The sequence below is a fragment of the Schistocerca cancellata genome, chromosome 9 (genome assembly GCF_023864275.1).
Source record: "Schistocerca cancellata isolate TAMUIC-IGC-003103 chromosome 9, iqSchCanc2.1, whole genome shotgun sequence".
Taxonomy (NCBI): Eukaryota; Metazoa; Arthropoda; class Insecta; order Orthoptera; family Acrididae; genus Schistocerca; species Schistocerca cancellata.
The window spans coordinates 370134787-370154992 of record NC_064634.1 but is presented as its reverse complement, the minus strand read 5'-3'; the positions used below and the strand labels follow the sequence as shown (position 1 = coordinate 370154992).

The 20206-nt window shown below is 41.2% G+C and overlaps 1 protein-coding gene across 1 annotated transcript in view; it reads right to left on the bottom strand.

Annotated features, from left to right (window-relative positions):
- The window catches only part of LOC126101423 (fatty acyl-CoA reductase wat-like), a 193944-nt gene that overhangs the window by 52222 nt on the left and 121516 nt on the right, over positions 1-20206 (bottom strand). Inside the window, exon 6 of the mRNA XM_049912084.1 lies at positions 2225-2408. Coding sequence (XP_049768041.1) covers positions 2225-2408 — 184 coding nt within the window. The remainder of the gene's footprint in view (positions 1-2224; positions 2409-20206) is intronic.

Sequence of the window (20206 nt, the reverse complement as noted above, 5' to 3'; positions counted from 1 at the left end):
CATTTTTCTTTTGCCCTGTGTCCTCATTTTCAATTGATCTCATTTCTTTTGGATGGCCACAGACTTCCTACATGTTTTATCTTCACTTCCTCGCCTACTTTTCTGATTCAAGGCAATGGATCAGGTATTGTGGTCATATTCATTCTCTCAAGCAGATATTGTTACCTGTAGGGGATATCATTTACCAAAATTCTCCCGCTCACACTCGTACACATCTCTGAGATTCTTACAATGAACATATGGATTGGACGACACGTATTTTCTGGCCGTTTTATAACATTCCACTAAGAAACATTTCATATTATTTACTTAATCCCAAGGGACTTGCCGACAGTTTTAGATGCCAATGATTGTTCTGCGCCACATTAGAAACTCGTAGATATTTATACACTGAATCGCCAAAGAAACTGGTATAGGCACGCGTATTCAAATACAGAGATATGTCAACAGCCAGAATGCGGCGCTGCGGTCGGCAGCGCCTATACAAGACAACCAGCGTCTGGCGCAATTCTTAGATCGGCTACTACTGCTACGCTGGCAAGTTATCAACATTTAAGGTAGACCGTGGTGTTATAGTCGGCGCACGAGCGATCGGGCACAGGATCTCTGAGGTAGCGATGAAGTGGAGATTTTGCCGTACGACCATTTCACGAGTGTACTGCATATACCAGGAATCTGGTGAAACATCAAATTTCCGGCACCACTGCTGTCGGAAAAGGATCCTGCAAGAACAGGAACGACGACAACTGAAGAGAACTGAGTTGTTCAACGCGACAGAAGTGCAACCCTTCCACGGATTTCTTCAGTGCTGGATCATCAACAAGTGTCAGCGTGCGAACTACTTAACGAAATATCATCGATTTGGGATTGTGGAGCCGAAGGCCCATTTGTGTAGCCTTGATGACTGCACGACAGAAAGCTTTACACATAGCCAGGGCCCGCCAACACCGACATTGGACTGTTGCTGACTGGAAAGATGTTGCCTGATCGGACGAGTCTCGTTTCAAACTGTATCAAGCGGATGGACTTGTACGGGTATGGAGACAACTTCATGAATCCATGGACCCCGCATGCCAGCAAGGGACTGTCCAAGCTGGTAGAGGCTTACTAATGGTGTGGGCGTCTGATATGGGACCTCTGATACGTCTAGAAACGATACGTACGTAAGCATCCTGTCTGATCACCTGCATCCATGCATGTCCATTGCGCATTCCGATGGACTTGGACAATTCCAACAGTACAATGCGACACCCCATACGTCCAGAATTGCTACAGAGTGTCTCCAGAAACACTCTTCTGAGTTTAAACACTTCCGCTGGCTACCATACTCCCCAAACATGTACATTATTGACTGTATCTGTAATGCTTTGCAACGTTCTACTCAGAAGAGATCGCCACCTCTTCGCAGTCTTACGAATTTATGGACAGACCTGCAGGATTCATGGTATCAGTTCCTTCCAGCACTATTTCAGTGGTCGAGTTCATGCCACGTCGGCGCTCTTTTATCATTCGACGCAGTTACTGATGTGGTAGTCCCAAAAATAAATAAGTAAAAGAAAAGAAATTAATAGAAGCGACTATACTTGCGCATATACAAAATTCCAAATTTCGCTCATAACTTCCCAGTAATTACACAGAATGTACACTTATTGTCTCGAAAGCGCCAAAGAATTTTGGATGCTACAATCAGCCTGTAACATAATAACTTTCTTTTCAGTTAACTTCTTAAGCGTCTCTCTTCGTTGATGCACTTGTTTGGGACCGCTACAATTCCAACCAGATAAAGATATACAGTTACAGGCTGAATGTTTCTGCAGCCAACATTTTATATTGTGTAAATAATTATTTAATCTAAGCTATTACAGTTATTAATACAAATTGACTATGCATATACTTGGGACATTCTTCTGATGCATGATTTCAATTTCTCTATTCCTCTAATTGAAATTTCTTAGTTTTATAATATGATGTACTAATCAATGATGCAAACAATTTATTATTTTTGTGTTACATTATTTTATATGTTTTATTATAATCAAACAATTTATTATTATATCATAATATTTTATTTTCATTATTATTCACGTACTAAACATCTGTGGCATATAAGAAAGGGGATAGCGCAGGTTATGTTTGGTGGACGGAGGGGGGAAACGCACGGAAGGACCTGTAAGGCCACAGATCTGAAAGCTGGATCTGATCCTGCAACAGACAGAGAACTCACCAGGTGTCCCACGCACAGGCGAGGGTGGCGTTGGCCACCATGTCTGCAGGCACGCCATCCACCAATGCACTGCGATCCATATGCATGGCGTGCAGAAGTCCCACAGACGATCCGGCCCCTGCGGCAGTAGGGCCATACATGTTGCCCACCCACAGAGCCAGTGGTTCCTGGTAGGTGCTCAACACTGTAGGAACGCAGCAACATATCAACTTCAAACCGTCTGACCGATGTCTGTCACTAATAAGGCAACATTGTCAAGTGTAAACAAACAATCTTGATGAAACTTGGCAGGCGTGTATGGGGACAAAAATAGAGCAATATGTATTTTTTGTTTGCGTTCAATTTTACTTTTAAGGGGTAGAACGCACCATAATAGGTAATTTGGCGTTTAAGATTTAGAAGTAATATCTTCGAAACGACGATATATAAAAAACATTGTTATGTATATTTTATATAAAATCATTTTTTTTAAATTTCCTCGTTTTGAAGTCAGTCCCTCTAAATCCGAAACGAGAAATTACCTTTCGGGGTGCGTATTACACCTTAAAAGTTGTTGTTGTTGTGGTCTTCAGTCCTGAGACTGGTTTGATGCAGCTCTCCATGCTACTCTATCCTGTGCAAGCTTCTTCATCTCCCAGTACCTACTGCAACCTACATCCTTCTGAATCTGCTTAGTGTATTCGTCTCTTGGTCTCCCCCTACGATTTTTACCCTCCACGCTGCCCTCTAATACTAAATTGGTGATCCCTTGATGCCTCAGAACATGTCCTACCAACCGATCCCTTCTTCTGGTCAAGTTGTGCCACAAACTTCTCTTCTCCCCAATCCTATTCAATACTTCCTCATTAGTTATGTGATCTACCCATCTAATCTTCAGCATTCTTCTGTAGCACCACATTTCGAAAGCTTCTATTCTCTTCTTGTCCAAACTATTTATCGTCCATGTTTCACTTCCATACATGGCTACACTCCATACAAATACTTTCAGAAATGACTTCCTGACACTTAAATCTATACTCGATGTTAACAAATTTCTCTTCTTCAGAAACGCTTTCCTTGCCATTGCCAGTCTACATTTTATATCCTCTCTACTTCGACCATCATCAGTTATTTTGCTCCCCAAATAGCAAAACTCCTTTACTACTTTAAGTGTCTCATTTCCTAATCTAATACCCTCAACACCACCCGACTTAATTCGACTACATTCCATTATTCTCGTTTTGTTTTTGTTGATGTTCATCTTATATCCTCCCTTCAAGACACCATACATTCCGTTCAACTGCTCTTCCAAGTCCTTTGCTGTCTCTGAAACAATTACAATGTCATCGGCGAACCTCAAAGTTTTTATTTCTTCTCCATGGATTTTAATACCTACCCCGAATTTTTCTTTTGTTTCCTTTACTGCTTGCTCAATATACAGATTGAATAACATCGGCGAGAGGCTACAACCCTGTCTCACTCCTTTCCCAACCACTGCTTCCCTTTCATGTCCCTCGACTCTTATAACTGCAATCTGGTTTCTGTACAAATTGTAAATAGCCTTTCGCTCCCTGTATTTAACCCCTGCCACCTTTAGAATTTGAAAGAGAGTATTACAGTCAACATTGTCAAAAGCTTTCTCTAAGTCTACAAATGCTAGAAACGTAGGTTTGCCTTTCCTTAATCTTTCTTCTAAGAAAAGTCGTAAGGTTAGTATTGCCTCACGTGTTTCAACATTTCTACGGAATCCAAACTGATCTTCCCCGAGGTCGGCTTCTACCAGTTTTTCCATTCGTCTGTAAAGAATTCGCGTTAGTACTTTGCAGCTGTGACTTATTAAACTGATAGTTCGGTAATTTTCGCATCTGTCAACACCTGCTTTCTTTGGGATTGGAATTATTATATTCTTCTTGAAGTCTGAAGGTATTTCGCCTATCTCATACATCTTGCTCACCAGATGGTAGAGTTTCGTTAGGACTGGCTCTCCCAAGGCCGTCAGTAGTTCTAATGGAATGCTGTCAACTCCCGGGGCCTTGTTTCGACTCAGGTCTTTCAGTGCTCTGTCAAAGTCTTCACGAAGTATCGTATCTCCCATTTCATCTTCATCTACATCCTCTTCCATTTCCATAATATTGTCCTTAAGTACATCGCCCTTGTATAGACCCTCTATATACTCCTACCTTTCTGCTTTCCTTCTTTGCTTAGAACTGGGTTTCCATCTGAGCCCTTGATATTCATACAAGTGGTTCTCTTTCCTCCAAAGGTCTCTTTAATTTTCCTGTAGGCAATATCTATCTTACCCCTAGCGAGGTAAGCCTCTACATCGTTACATTTGCCCTCTAGCCATGCCTGCTTAGCCATTTTGCACTTTCTGTCAATCTCATTTTTTAGACGTTTGTATTCCTTTTTGCCTGCTTTATTTACTGCATTTTTATATTTTCTCCTTTCATCAATTAAATTCAATATTTCTTCTGTTACCCAAGAATTTCTACTAGCCCGCGTCTTTTTCCCTACTTGATCCTCTGCTGCCTTCACTACTTCATCCCTCAAAGCTACCCATTCTTCTTCTACTGTATTTCTTTCCCCCATTCCTGTCAATTGTTCCCTTAGGCTCTCCCTGAAACTCTGTACAATCTCTGGTTCTTTCAGTTTATCCAGGTCCCATCTCCTTAAGTTCCCACCTTTTTGCAGTTTCTTCAGTTTTAATCTACAGGTCATAACCAATAGATTGTGGTCAGAGTCCACATCTGCCCCTGGAAATGTCTTACAGTTTAAGACCTGGTTCCTAAATCTCTGTCTTACCATTATATAATCTATCTGATACCTTTTAGTGTCTCCAGGATTCTTCCATGTATACAACCTTCTATCATGATTCTTAAACCAAGTGTTAGCTATGATTAAGTTGTGCTCTGTGCAAAATTCTACCAGGCGGCTTCCTCTTTCATTTCTTAGCCCCAATCCATATTCACCTACTACGTTTCCTTCTCTCCCTTTTCCTACACTCGAATTCCAGTCACCCATGACTATTAAATTTTCGTCTCCCTTCACTGTCTGAATAATTTCTTTTATTTCATCATACATTTCTGCAATTTCTTCGTCATCTGCAGAGCTAGTTGGCATATAAACTTGTACTACTGTAGTAGGTGTGGGCTTCGTATCTATCTTGGCCACAATAATGCGTTCACTATGGTGTTTGTAGTAGCTTACCCGCATTCCTATTTTCCTATTCATTATTAAACCTACTCCTGCATTACCCCTATTTGACTTTGTGTTTATAACCCTGTAGTCACCTGACCAGAAGTCTTGTTCCTCCTGCCACCGAACTTCACTAATTCCCACTATATCTAACTTTAACCTATCCATTTCCCTTTTTAAATTTCCTAACCTACTTGCTCGATTAAGGGATCTGACATTCCACGCTCCGATCCGTAGAACGCCAGTTTTCTTTCTGCTGATAACGACATCCTCTTGAGTAGTCCCCGCCCGGAGATCCGAATGGGGGACTATTTTACCTCCGGAATATTTTACCCAAGAGGACGCCATCATCGTTTAATCATACAGCAAAAGTAAAATTAGCAAAACAAAAAAAAGTGTTGCACTAAAATTGCCCCCTCTGCACATCCGCCAAGTTTAATCAAGATCGTTTATTGACACTTGGGGATGTTCCCACGTAAGTGGCGAGCGAGCTAATTTTTGTTGACAATGAGATGGAGGACGTCAGATGGTACACAGGGGGTTTGACACCACATTAATAATCAATGTTCTCGTAAGTCGCTATTTTTTTTTATCTGCAATGTTTCTGACAGACCACAACTTTTACTTCTGTAGCAGATACTAGTTCCGTATATTAAGAGAATTCTTGTGTGCCATATTATGACTTTCGTTAGGAAAGTATTTTATACTTACGAAACACAGAAAGATCTAAGATTTCCTCCCCGCCCCCCTCCCCCTCCCCCCTCGGGTATTTCAACAATTTCCATTATTTCCTTCAAGGAAAAACTATCTGTTTTATATTAAGGTATGGGGGAAGTTATGCCCAAGAAACATGTGTCTAAGTATTAGGCTGACGAATAAGTTCGCAGAGTTTCTATTTTGCGTGTGATGGGGTTATTTATCGAATGTCATTTTTATTTATATTTCACTATTGCTATTTAAGTTCACATGTTGTCGTCCTGTCGGTTGGAGATAATGAGCGGAGCTCTGGACGCTGAAAAAAAAGTGTATCAAGTTGAGAAGTGGGAACATTTCCGTGATATTCTACTAATTGAGTTCAGTTGACGGGTGACAGCAGCGGAGGCAGCCAGAACCATTTGCTGCGTGTATGGGACAATTCCACTAGGCAAAGCACAGTAAGGAAAGGATTTTCTCGTTTCAAGGAGGACTATCTTGGCATTAGCCGCTCTCCACATTCAGGGACACTTTCGGTGTTTGACGAAAATCTTTTAAACTCATTAACCCACAATGATCCACATCAGTGTACTCGAGAACTGGCAGACGTGATGGGCTGTTATCATTCCATCATCGTGGGACATTTGCATGCAATGGCGAAAGTTCAAAACTCGGTTGTATGGGTACGGCATAATCAGGTGACGAGAAATGGTATCTTCATGCTACCATAAGAAAAGAAAGGAATGGTTGAACGGAAACAAAGCAGCAACTCCGAGCACAAAGACCTGTACACATCCGTGCAAGATAAGTTTATGCATTTGGTGGAATAACAACGGTATGGTGTACTATGAATTGCTTTCCCAAGGTGTATCCATCACTGTTGACATTTGTTATCAACAACTGAGACGTCTTGCAGACGCAATCCAAGGACAACGACCAGGAAGACTGTGTGAAATGGTGTTACTCCACGATAAAGCCTACCCGCAGCCTGCTAGACTGACAAAAATCATTATACAGAAGTTGGGTTGGAAATTCATTCCGCACCCACCTCGAGCCGTCAGATCTTCTGCTTTCCCCCATTCTACAGAGAAAGCTTCAAGAAATTTCGTTTCCTGACGAAAATGCGCTCCGCGCACGGCTGAACGGGTTGTTCACCTCAAAACCACGTTAGTTTTACAGTAGCGGACCCGGAAAGTTATCCCAGCGTTGGCAGAATGCTTTAAATAGTGAAGGAGCATATATTATTGATGACTAATGACCCTGTTATGTGCACCTGTTATGTTCATTACATTCATAAAAAAACGCTACGAGTTTATTTATCAGCCCAATAATTAGCCTGAGTGTGTACCTATTCTTACATATCCTTTCAGTCCTTTGCACCTGCTGAATAAAAATTTTTAGTTCTTTCCAAATAATTGTCATTAATATGAACAAGTAGGTAAGGAGAAGACTGAATATCGAAACAATGTCGTCTCATTATTCAAGGAAATAATATCATACTTAAAGCGATCAGTCGAAACATAATGACCACCTACCTAACACCAGCTATGTCCACCTTTGGCACAGATAACATTGGCGATGATTCGTACATTGAAAGGCCTTGGTAGGTCGTTGAAGATAGTTGGCATCACATCTGCATACACCTGTCACCAAATTCCAGGAAATTCCGAGGAGGGGGACGATGAGCTCTCACTGCACATTCAATCACCTCCCAAATGCGTCTGATTGAGTTCAAATCTGGCAAGTTGGGGGCCAGGACATCAGTTGTAACTCGCCACTATGTACCACGAACCACTCGATTACACTACTGGCCTAGTGACATGGCGCTATATGTTGCTGAAAAATGCCATTTCCCTAGGGAAACATGAGCTTCATGAAGGGGTGTACATGATCTGCAACCATTATACGGTACTTCTTGGCCCTCGTGATGCATACACCTGGATTTCTGGATTTCCGGAAAGCTTTTGACACCGTTCCTCACAAGCGACTTCTAATCAAGCTGCGGGCCTATGGGGTATCGTCTCAGTTGTGCGACTGGATTCGTGATTTCCTGTCAGGAAGGTTGCAGTTCGTAATAATAGACTGCAAATCATCGAGTGAAACTGAAGTGATATTAGGTGTTCCCCAGGGGAGCGTCCTGGGACCTCTGGTGTTCCTGATCTATATAAATGACCTGGGTGACAATCTGAGCAGTTCTCTTAGGTTGTTCGCAGATGTTTCTGTAATTTACCGCCTAGTAAGGTCATCCGAAGACCAGTATCAGTTGCAAAGCGATTTAGAAAAGATTACTGTATGGTGTGGCAGGTGGCAGTTGACGCTAAATAACGAAAAGTGTGAGGTGATCCACATGAGTTCCAAAATAAATCCGTTGGAATTCGATTATCTATAAATAGTACAATTCTCAAGGCTGTCAATTCAACTAAGTACCTGGGTGTTAAAATCACGAACAACTTCAGTTGGAAAGACCATGTAGATAATATTGTGGGGAAGGCGAGCCAAAGGTTGCGTTTCATTGGCAGGACACTTAGAAGATGCAACAAGTCCACTAAAGAGACAGCTTACACTGCACTCGTTCGTCCTCTGTGCGGTGTGCGATCCTTAACAGGTAGGTTTGACGGAGGACATCGAAAGGGTGCAAAAAAGGGCAGCTCTTTTTGTATTATCACGTAATAGGGGAGAGAGTGTGGCAGATATGAGACGCGAGTTGGGATGGAAGTCATTAAAGCAAAGACGTTTTTCATCGCGGCGAGATCTATTTACGAAATTTCAGTCACCAACTTTCTATTCCGAATGCGAAAATATTTTGTTGTGCCCAACCTACATAGGTAGGAATGATCATCAAAATAAAATAAGAGAAATCAGAGCTGGAACAGAAAGGTTTAGGTGTTCGTTTTTCCCGCGCGCTGTTCGGGAGTGGAATGGTAGAGAGATAGTATGATTGCCAAACACTTAAATGTGAATTGCAGAGTAGTCATGTAGATGTAGATGTAGATGTAGATGCCTTACACGACCTCCAGTGGACCCATGGATTCCCATGTTAGTGTTCCACGGAGCGTAATGGAGCCGCCGCCAGCTTGCCTTCGTCCAGCAGTACAGGTATCAAAGAGCTCTTGTCCTGGAACACAACGGATTCGCACATTCCCACCGTCATCATGAAGAAACCATATGATGCTCTGCCAATGGACCAACGTCCAGTGTCGATGATTGTGTACCTATGTGAATCGTAGTTGCCGACGTTATGGTGTTAACACTGGCACATGCTTGGGTCATCGGCTGCAGAGGCCCATCGTTAGGAGTGGTCGGAGCACCGTGTATTCAGACACACTTGTACTCCGCCCAGCATTTATGTCTAATGTTAGTTGTGCCACAAGTCGCCGCCTGTTGTGTTTTAACAGTCTCGCAGTCTCCCCAGCCTACAACATCTGAAATATGCAGTGAGGGGTGGCCGCCCAAACCCACGACGCCTGGACAAGGTCTCAGCTCGGTTTCGCCACGTGTTGAGGACACTCACCACAACACTCTTCGAACCCCGACAAGTCGTGCTGTTTCTAAACACCTCGTGACGAGCCTGTGGGCCAACATAATCTGCCCCCAGCCAAACAGATGGATCGTGCACCTTCCCCATTCCGCACATGGACTGCACGCTCACTGATTCGTCCGCCGCTCGTGGTCTCGCGGTAGCGTTCTCGCTTCCCGAGTACGGGATCCCGGGTTCGATTCCCGGCGGGGTCAGGGATTTTCACCAGCCTCGAGATGACTGGGTGTTTGTGTTGTCCTCATCATTTCATCATCATCCAGGAAAGTGGCGAAATTGGACTGAGCAAAGGTTGGGAAATTGTACGGGCGCTGATAACCACGCAGTTGAGCGCCCCGCAAACCAAACATCATCATCATCCGCTCACTGATTCTGCATGCACTGTGCATGTGTTTGGCTAGCATTCTTTCTTCGACAGATGACGCTGCCACCGCCTGAACATGTTTATACCGATAGTAGGTCGTTGGTCACAATGTTCTGGTTTATCTGTGTTTAATACCTATCTGCCCTAGCTCTTTTACACTAATAAGCAATTTCATACAGAGTTTCTATTTATTTCGCAGAAGTAACCTTAGCCTCCATAATCCGCGTAATTAGGCATTCGCTCCTCCATTCCGACTTATCATTACCGCCAGACTACCTTTCCACACCCTGTGTAATGGACAGCGCCAAAACTGTCGCTGCTTCTAGAATGATGGGGATTCGTCGGATCTGCGGTGCTACCTCCAAGAGGCAGTATCGCCTGAGGCTTAAGTTGATACTGAAACGGCATCGTCGGTATCAAAATTCTGAAAATAAAACAAATATACTTCCCGAGAAATTAAAATTCCGCAAGAACCAAATAATATCAGCAGGAAGTATTAGTAGCACAACTGACAAATAAAATTTAACATTTCGTGGCTTTTGACAATGATAAAAAAAAGCTTTCAATATAGGGAATCGAGTACACATAAAACATAAGATAAATTTGTAAACATTAAATACTTTGCACCGTGTGGAGTTGCCGCGCGGTTGCAAGCGTCACGTCAATGACTGCGCGGCCGCTCTCGCTGGAGGTTCTAGTTCTCCCTCGGGCGTGGGTGTGTGCGTTGTTCTTAGCATAGGTTAGTCTAAGTTAGTTTAAGTAGTGTGTAAGTCTAGGGACCGATGACCTCTGCAGTTTGGTCCCTTAAGAACTCACTCACAGCAATACTTTGCATATAATAAAACATAGTCTACTTCCTGTATGCATATCTGCTGCAAGAGAAACAACACTGCTCCCAATCATTTCACTTCACGTACGTTTAGCACGCAATATAGTAACGAAAAGAGGACAATGTAGTCCCTCCACAACATTCTATCTAAATCATGTTTCTTACATTTAGCTGTACACCATATGTAATAGGGCACATCAAGATTACTCAAGATAAGTAAGGAAACATTAGTTAGCTGATCGTTGGTTCTCCGAGATACAAAGAGAGAAAGCACTTAAAAAGTATTTAAAGAAGGAATTTACATATATATTATCATGAATATTTTTTTAATTTATAAGATTTCCCATTTTGTAATTTTTTTCAGGTTGGCGAAAAATGTCAAGCATCTAAGCAGTTGCCGTATGGTCTGGTCAGTAATTAACCACATTCTGCACGGGGTTCAACACTATTAAAACAATAGGGAAAGGATCCAGCACAAGCATCAATCATTTCACTGCGTCGCACAATTGCCTCACACATGCCTGTCTTCAAAACAATGCCGTGCTACTGACAGAGCGACTATGCTGTATATCGGCTGTCTCCCAGCTGTCCACCGCGGATGTTGAGCCCATACACAGCCAGCCGCGTATGTCGTGATCTGCTGCCAATCTCTGTTACCAGGTGGCTCTGCTTCTGCCTCACCTCCACACTTGAGCACAGCGACGCTACTGCTCTTCTGTTCAGGTTTTCCCGAAAGCGGGCAAGTAGCTCCAATCCGCGCCCATCTCGGCTGCTGGCGTTTTACCACAGCAACCTCGCCTTACAGCCTTACTGAGCGACGCTGCTGCTCCTGGCGACGACTCGCTGTACTGATGCACTCGATTGTTTCCGAATGTAGCCGAACGGTTCTTACTCGCACCGATCTCGGCTGCTAGCGTAGTTCCAAAGCTGCTTCGCCTCAACAGCGTACTGCCTTACGCTGCGGTGTTGCCCACACATGGTGGCGATTTACCATGCAACATATGATAAACACCAACAGCAGCTTCAGATGGCAGATGGGTAGCCCCTGCATCACGTCTTAACCCGTGTCAACAAAGGTTGCAAGTTCATTATACCAGTACACAGTTCATCTTACGCAATGCACTGGCTAACAGCGTCCATATCCTATACACATGTTGAATTTACGAAATATTTCAAACTGTTTTATAGTTATAGGCACCATCGACCAACAAGACCAAATAATAATATCTTGTATACTAACACACTCTTGTCACTGATCTTTGTTCAGATACATTCTCCCAGTTATCTTTCCTATTTAATTTAATCCACAAACATTTGAAGTGGATTTACCGGGTGATCAAAAAGTCAGTATAAATTTGAAAACTGAACAAATCACGGAATAATGTAGATAGAGAGGTACAAATTGACACACATACTTGAAATGACATGGGGTTTTATCAGAACCAAAAAACTACAAAAGTCCAAAAAATGTCCGACAGATGGCGCTTCATCTGATCAGAGTAGCAATAATTAGCATAGCAAAGTAAGACAAAGCAAAGATAATGTTGTTTACAGGAAATGCTCAATATGTCCAGCATAATTCCTCAACAATAGCTGTAGTCGAGGAATAATGTTGTGAACAGCACTGTAAATCATGTCCGGAGTTATGGTGAAGCATTGGCGTCGGATTTTGTCTTTCAGCATCCCTAGAGACGTCGGTCGAACACGATACGCTTACGACTTCAGGTAACCCCAAAGCCAATAATCGCACGGACTGAGGTCTGGGACCTGGGAGGCCAAGCATGACGAAAGTGGCGGCTGAGCACACGATCATCACCAAACGACGCGCGCAAGAGATCTTTCACCCGTCTAGCACTATCGGGTGGCTCTAATAAAACCCCATGTCATTCCAAGCACGTGTGTCAATTTTTACCTCTCTATCTATATTATTCCGTGGTTTATTAAGTTTTCAAATTTATACTGATTTTTTGATCACCTAGTATATTATATCTTTCCTTATTTTCCACATGCTCGCTACCGTGGTATTTACCACGTTAGTGCTCTTCCACTTCTAATGCATTTGGGTGTACCAGCCTTATAAGTTTCTTTGGTCCTTTGTACACATGGTGGCACTTCTTTATTTCTCCTTCCTCCTTCTTTGACTTGACATGGGTTCATATCAGCACTAAGTCTCACTCACGATTCACGATAGCGTCAACCACCTCGTCAAATTGCTTCTTTTATTCTTCTGCTTTCTTCAGATGCGTTAGTTTTGCCTCTCTGGTTTCTCTTTCCATGTTACATTTTCCTCGGGCATGTTTCTTAGGTTTTCTTGAATTATACTTTATTTGAACTCGACTGGAGCACATCCCATAGAGTAATGAGGCACATAATTTATTACATCTTCATCGTTACCCGTTCAATGCGCCGCATTACTATGTTTATTACGACTGTATACTGTACATAAAAAGTTAATTTCCTTAGTAACCCAATCTTCCAGATTTGGCACTGGTCTGTATCTGGATATAAATATGGGTTCTACGTTATTTTAACATTTGCGTCCACACTTTACTTATGAACTGACTTCCATTATCACTTTTCTTAGTATACACACATGTTTAAAGTATTCCTTCATGATTTTTGCTACCATTTTATGTGCTCTTGCTTTTCTAACATGATACAACCTAATGTAACAGGAAAATAGTTCAGTGGTCACTCACATATAATTTACAGCCACCACAGATTTTGGAAGAGGCCCGATTACATCCACAGCGACTGTTTCTTTAATTTCTTTCGGTTATAACTGGCGTATGTACCCATTGGACTGCACTGTTGATATTTTAATCTTTTGGCAGATTTCACAAGTCCTTCATGTTTTCCTCATAGGTCTCGGTTTGTCATGGAACTAACAAATTCTTTGGAGTCTGTCTTTTTGTTGTGAAGCATTTTGGCAAGGCTATCCCAAAGGCACAGGAAGCAACAGAATTGGATCTACCCATACTGTAGTCCAACTAATACGCCTATGATTTCAGGTCCCTGGAAATCTGCCATTTAAACTTGTCATAGTTTAATCGCAATAACAAAGTTTCGTGTTATCTTTTGTCTCTTTCATGTAAGGCGCATACCCAATCGGAATCGATAGTAACAAGTTACCATTACGCAGTAGCACACACTTTAGACTTCCTTTGGAGGAATCAATGAACAACCTTCATTGGTCACTTTTGCAGTCAGTACCCTGCGAATAACTGCCATTAGGCCTCGCACATCACTACAAAATACCAAGTTTTTTCACTTGCGAAAGAAATGGATGATGATGATGATGATGATGTTTGGTTTGTGGGGCGCTCAACTGCGTGGTTATCAGCGCCCGTACAATTACCCAATCTTTGCTCAGTCCAATTTCGTCACTTTCCTGGATGATGATGAAATGATGAGGACAACACAAACACCCAGTCATTTCGAGGCAGGTGAAAATCCCTGACCCCACCGGGAATCGAACCCGGGACCCCGTGCTCGGGAAGCGAGAACGCTACCGCGAGACCACGAGCGGCGGACAAAATAAATGGAAGGAATGGCGTGTGGTTGTTACGGAATGCAGCCACATTTACCGTTTTATCAACATAATTTCACTCTTGTAGTCTTGAGGTTCAAATGGTTCAAATGGCTCTGAGCGACCGTAGCGGTCGCGCGGTTCCAGACTGAAGCGCCTAGAACCGCTCGGCCACACTGGCCGGCTGTAGTCTTGAGGACAACAGTTCAGTTCTACCTCTCGTTAATTCCAGATCTCTCGCTAGGACATAAAGTTCACACTGTGTTACTTTGTGAATCTCTGTATGCTCACAGCTAAAAAAAAAAAAAAAAAATAGAACTGGATTTTGAATGTGCAGCAGTGGTTTCTCTACCGCTCTCGTCACTATCACAGAGGGGACAGTCAGTCTCTCTCCGTGAAGCACTGATCGCATGGCCGAGAGTATGTTATCATACGCGAAGGAGGACTTTTTCTTTTTGGAAACACTATCTGTTAATGGAGTTGTCATACAAAAGTAACATTCATTCACATGGCTCGATGATTTTCGCCAAATTATGGGTGTAGCAAAGTCCATCGAAGATCTTTTACTATTCAATCACGAAGATATGCAACACACATGAGGAACCCAGGGCTTGTCTTAGTCCCGAATTTCATAGCCAAAGTATAATCTGTACGCCTTGCTAACATATGACGTTATTGGTAGAAAAAATTGTCAGCACTGTTTATGCATTTGCGAGGCACTATGAATAACAGGAATTACAATGGCTACATGCAGTAACTAGACTTCAGTAACACATCCGTCCAACACAAGAGAAGAACACAACTTGTAACTGACTGAAACTACGCTTAAATGAAACATGTTCTGCTTCTCCCTTCATCTTCCTCTTGTTTCTACGGCCCCGGCGAAAAATAGCGACATAGCACAAACAGCTGCTGTTGTTGCCTGAAACCTCATTACTCCGTCTACTATCAGTGGGATTTCGAAGGCTACACGGGAGGGGATTGACACTGACTGCTAATAGAATATAATTATAATTAAATGCAGAACCCTTTAACTTGAAACGAAAGTTGTTCATTGTTGTTTTAGTTATCAGCGTGGGCGATGTAAGCCCGTAAAAAACGGAACAGTCCCCCTTCCTGGCCCAGGTGTCCGGCGTCCCCCGTGGGGACATACAAATTTCCCGTACACTGATATTTCGCAAATACATTTTGAGACATAAATTAATACTGCTGATTTGTATTTAGGTTATGTATAATTGTCTGAAAATATTGGGATTTGTAATTTTGAAAATACATCGTAAAATTACCTTTTTTCTATGTTATAGATTTATTATCTTTGTTAGGTTCCTGTTGAAATAACTGTTCCTTCCACACAAGATTGCAACGGTCAACAGTCACTTCCCCTGCTTTCACCCCTTCCACGCCTCCTATATCTGGATTGCATTAAACCATGTTAGAATTTACTTTCAATCAGCAACAATGCATAACTTAGCTGAAAAGTAAAAACCATTGTTTGTGGAAGATTTAAATTTAGTGACATGTTTTGTTCTTTTATTGGGAAATCGACAATTGTTATTCATTTTCTGTGCATTCTGTGTCGACCTCAGCTCAGTGGTGACTGTTGAGTCACGAATGCTTTAAGAAGCGCATGTGCTCTTGTTCAGTTTTTTGAATAATCATTTCAGTACTGTATTTACACTCAGTATTCAGAGAATCTTTCTTTTCCCTACTGCGATAGAACATTTCTTCAAATTAAGCCTGAACGCAAGGGCTTGTTTTCTACTAAACTAAAGGAAAAGTATCCTTTCTGGGAAAGTACCAAAATAAATTGTGAGGTTTGTTACACAACTTGCCACAACATATTTTCCATGGCACATGGTGGAAGTTGAGACATTTTACAGCACGATAAAACTAAGAAACGTAAACTGGGTTCAACAGCTGCAGCAACATCATCGAAGATGAGAGCGCCTTCTGATCCAGTACAACATTAGGTATGTTGACAGAATAATGGATTATTGAAATCTTATACTTTTGTTATTAACTACTGCAAATTTTTCTTACTGTGTTAGTAACTTTTACGATTTCCTTCTATCTCAGGCAATGTAGAATTAAAATTGGCTGTGCCAGAAGGAACATTTGCCTACCGCAGTGTGTCACAGTCACAGTTATAACTCCACGGGCTCAACATCGAAAATAATTAAGAACTTGTATGGTATCAAGTTTAGTTGTGCAAGGACAAGAACAGAATGTATTGTTAATAATGTGTTGGCTCCATGGTGTTAATAGTTTCTTACTGAAGACCTTAATGAAGTGAATTCTATAAGCGTTTCTGTCGATACTAGCAATCGTAAATCTACTAAATTACTTCCTCTCGTTGTGTGATATTTCAAACCTGAAGGTGGGTTATGTGTAAAATTGTAGAATTTCTGTTCTGTCGAAAATAGAACATCAGCTTTCTTATCACAGCGTGTACTGCATGTTCTACAATCCCATAATTTGGAATCAAAATTTGTGTTCCTCTCAGATGATAATATGAATAATGTGTTTTACGGGGTAAGGAGAGAAAGTAAGGAAAACGTTTTCAGCAATTTAGAAGTAAGTCTGACAAAGTCTCTTGTAGGGATTGATTATTCAGCACAGTGTGGAAACAGCGGTAAGCAAGTAACCAGTCGATGCTGGAAACATCGTGGGTAAAATTTATGTGTTTCCATATATACAGTGTACGGATGGAACATCTAAAGGAACTCTGCAAACTTGTGAATATTGAATATCACCAAGTACTGGGTTACATCAGCACAAGGTGGTCAACATTACTGCCTGCATTTGAAAGGATTGTAAAATTGTATCCTGCTTTAAAATCACTTTTTCTGTCAGAATCAAGGTGCCCTGCTGCTTTGCATTCATTTTTGAATAACGAGGAATCAGAATTATGGTTCTGGTTTGCGCACAGTCAGCTATATATCTTTCAAACAAGTATTCTAGAAATTGAAAGGCTGAATTTTAGTTTTTCAGAAGCATTGCGTTGTTGTGAACTACTAAAATCGTAGGTAAAAAATAGGAAAAATAGTAGCTAATGTTTTGAGTCCCCAAGTTAAAAGTCTTGTTACTGAAACTGTATGAGTCTGACCGACCAGCTCAGGATAGATTTTATTCATTTGTAAACATGTTCTACAGTTTACCATATGACTATCTACAGTACTTTCATGGAGTTAGAATTTTCCGCATGACACCGATTTCGGTTGATCTACTTTGAGATCAAAACCAAATTTGTGATATGTGGAGGCCAGTGTTTCAATAATACAAGACATAGGTTATTTAATCCTGCCTGTGTCACTCTTGTTTGATGACTTTTGTATGGCTAAGATACTTTTAGTAGAAAAATTATGTGCATGGAATGCTAACAATATAGAAATACAGGATAGGTGGATGCAAATTTTCAAAGAATTCAGGAAGAAAAAGTTATAATAGAGCAAGAAAAACATTCTAATAACAACATTCCCACGTTTATAGAATTTATCCTTTACCTTCCAGGCTCAAATACAAAAATAGAAAGTATTTTTTCAAAAATGAGTAAGCACTGGTAATATGAGAACACCAATATTTTGGAAGCTACTTCCTCAAGGACCAAAATGTATGACAGATTGTTAAGTCTCAGAAAGGTTGGTAAAAATAGTCACTCTAGTGCAAAATATGTAGATACGCAAACATGAATGACCGCATAAGGTTTGTTCTGTGCATGAAATATTTTTGAGAAATGTTAAATTGTTTTAAATATGATAGTGTTCTTCCCTTTAACTACTGCATACTAGTTTTATATGAGTAATAATGCATTTTATTATATGCAGTTGTCTTACATGAATATCGACGGTAAAAGACTTTACATCATCATCATCATCATCATAATATTCCAGTCATGAAAAGTCATTGTTGGCCCGTTTCGATTCCAGTTAAACAGGATCCATAAGTAGTTTTAGTGGATGAGCAGGTCGTCTTCGTTCGTGAGGGTGATACTGGAGTATCTTTGTAGGTGTCCCATATTAAATATATATATATATATATATATATATATATATATATATATATATATATATTGTAGCCTTAGGTCGATATAGTTACATTTCCACTGTTGGCTAGTGTATTGTAGCATTTCATAGTGTCTCCTTAATTTTCTGAAAGTCTTCTGTACATTTATCTGATCAGGATCATACGTTATGCTGTTCAGCACTTGTTCACTTATGAATCGACGGCAGAATCCGCATTACCCGAAAAAAGTTTTATGCTGTTTTTTGTTTCCTGGCAATAGAAATTCCTTTATACCCCTTAGTTTGTCTAGATTCGGCCTTATACCGTCAGCATCAATTATATGACCCAAAAAGTTAATTTCCTTTCATGAAAACTCCGATTTTTCAACATTCAAACGGGCCCCAGACGACTCATACCTTGAAAATACTTATTTTAAAGCCTACAGATGTCCTTCCCAGTTTTTGCTAAATAGTGGCAAATCGTCAAAGTAAACTGCAATTTTCTTCAATAACTTTTCTCCTAACACTCCGTCTAATTTCCGGATGACTACCGTTTAACTCAAGAGGTATCATCCGATACTGGTAACAACAGCTATCATATAGAAGGGTAACTGGTGGTAGCCGGTTACCAATCTAAACTTATGAAAAATTGCATCCCTTTGAATTTCTGAAGAAATTGTTCGATATTTACTGGTCTATCTCTTTCCCGATCGAATACTGTATTCGCTTGCCGAGCACCCGAAAGCAGACGAATTTCACCCTTTTACTTAGGAAGAACATCTAAGAGTATGTTCTACCGACTGCTGACCCGTTCGATCACACCTGATGACGACAACACGTTTCGCACTGCCTTTTCCACAGCCAGTTTTGAGCAAGTAGTGTTTTATCTGGTAGTAAAAAAGACGGCTTATGTGGCTTCCTTTTAATTCTGTATGGCGGTCCTTTTGTGATGCTATGTCTCTTACTAAATACTTTTCTATATTCCAAAAACAAATTAATTAACTTCTCCGTTCCTTTGGGTTCCATGCTTGCGATGCCTTTCATCTTCGCTCGTACTCCTTCTGGGGTGAGTCCATCTTGTTCTTTGCATTCTACGTGATCTTCATCTTCTTCGATTTCCCTTGCCAGTGTTCTGTCGTTTTCCTTGCCATTTTTCTGTCTTTTACATAGTCCTCCCTCACAACCACATGGTAAATTCCTGAAGACTTTGTATGTATTGCTGTTCCTTCTTTAAACTGCGTTTTATTTTTTATTTCATCGTTTTCTGCTATTCTCAGTTCACTTTTCCAGTAGTCAATTTCCGCCCTTTTCTCTGAGAGCCAATCAAACCAATAACAAATCCCTCTTCTAATCCAAGCACCATGACAGAATTAACACAATAAGTTTCTTCTACCATTTTCGATTTTAACATTGATTAGCAGCAAATAGTTTTTCCAGCCTTCCCAATAGCTCCTTTAATTTTAAAACCAGTTAAGGGCACACATTTCATTTCTACTCCAGATAGTAATAACTCATTATAATCATTATTTGCTATCGCACAAAGCCAACGTTCTGCGTCTAAAAGAGCCCTCGTTTTTCTGCCATGTGCAAGGGTTGGAACTTTAATAGTGGCAACTATTTATTAACAGCTAGTACAAAATAGATACGTGTTTCAAAGTTTTCCTGACCTTCAAAGTAGTCACCAGCATTGTGTAAACCCATTGCCAGCGTTGTGGAAGTCGTAGGATACTCTTAGCAGTGCCATTTGTGTTGACAGTTCGAACGGCGCGGTCTATTGCCCAACGAATTTGTAGCAGTTTTGAAGCGAATGCCATGAAGTGTTTCCTTCAGTTAAGAAATCGACTTGAACTCACGAGG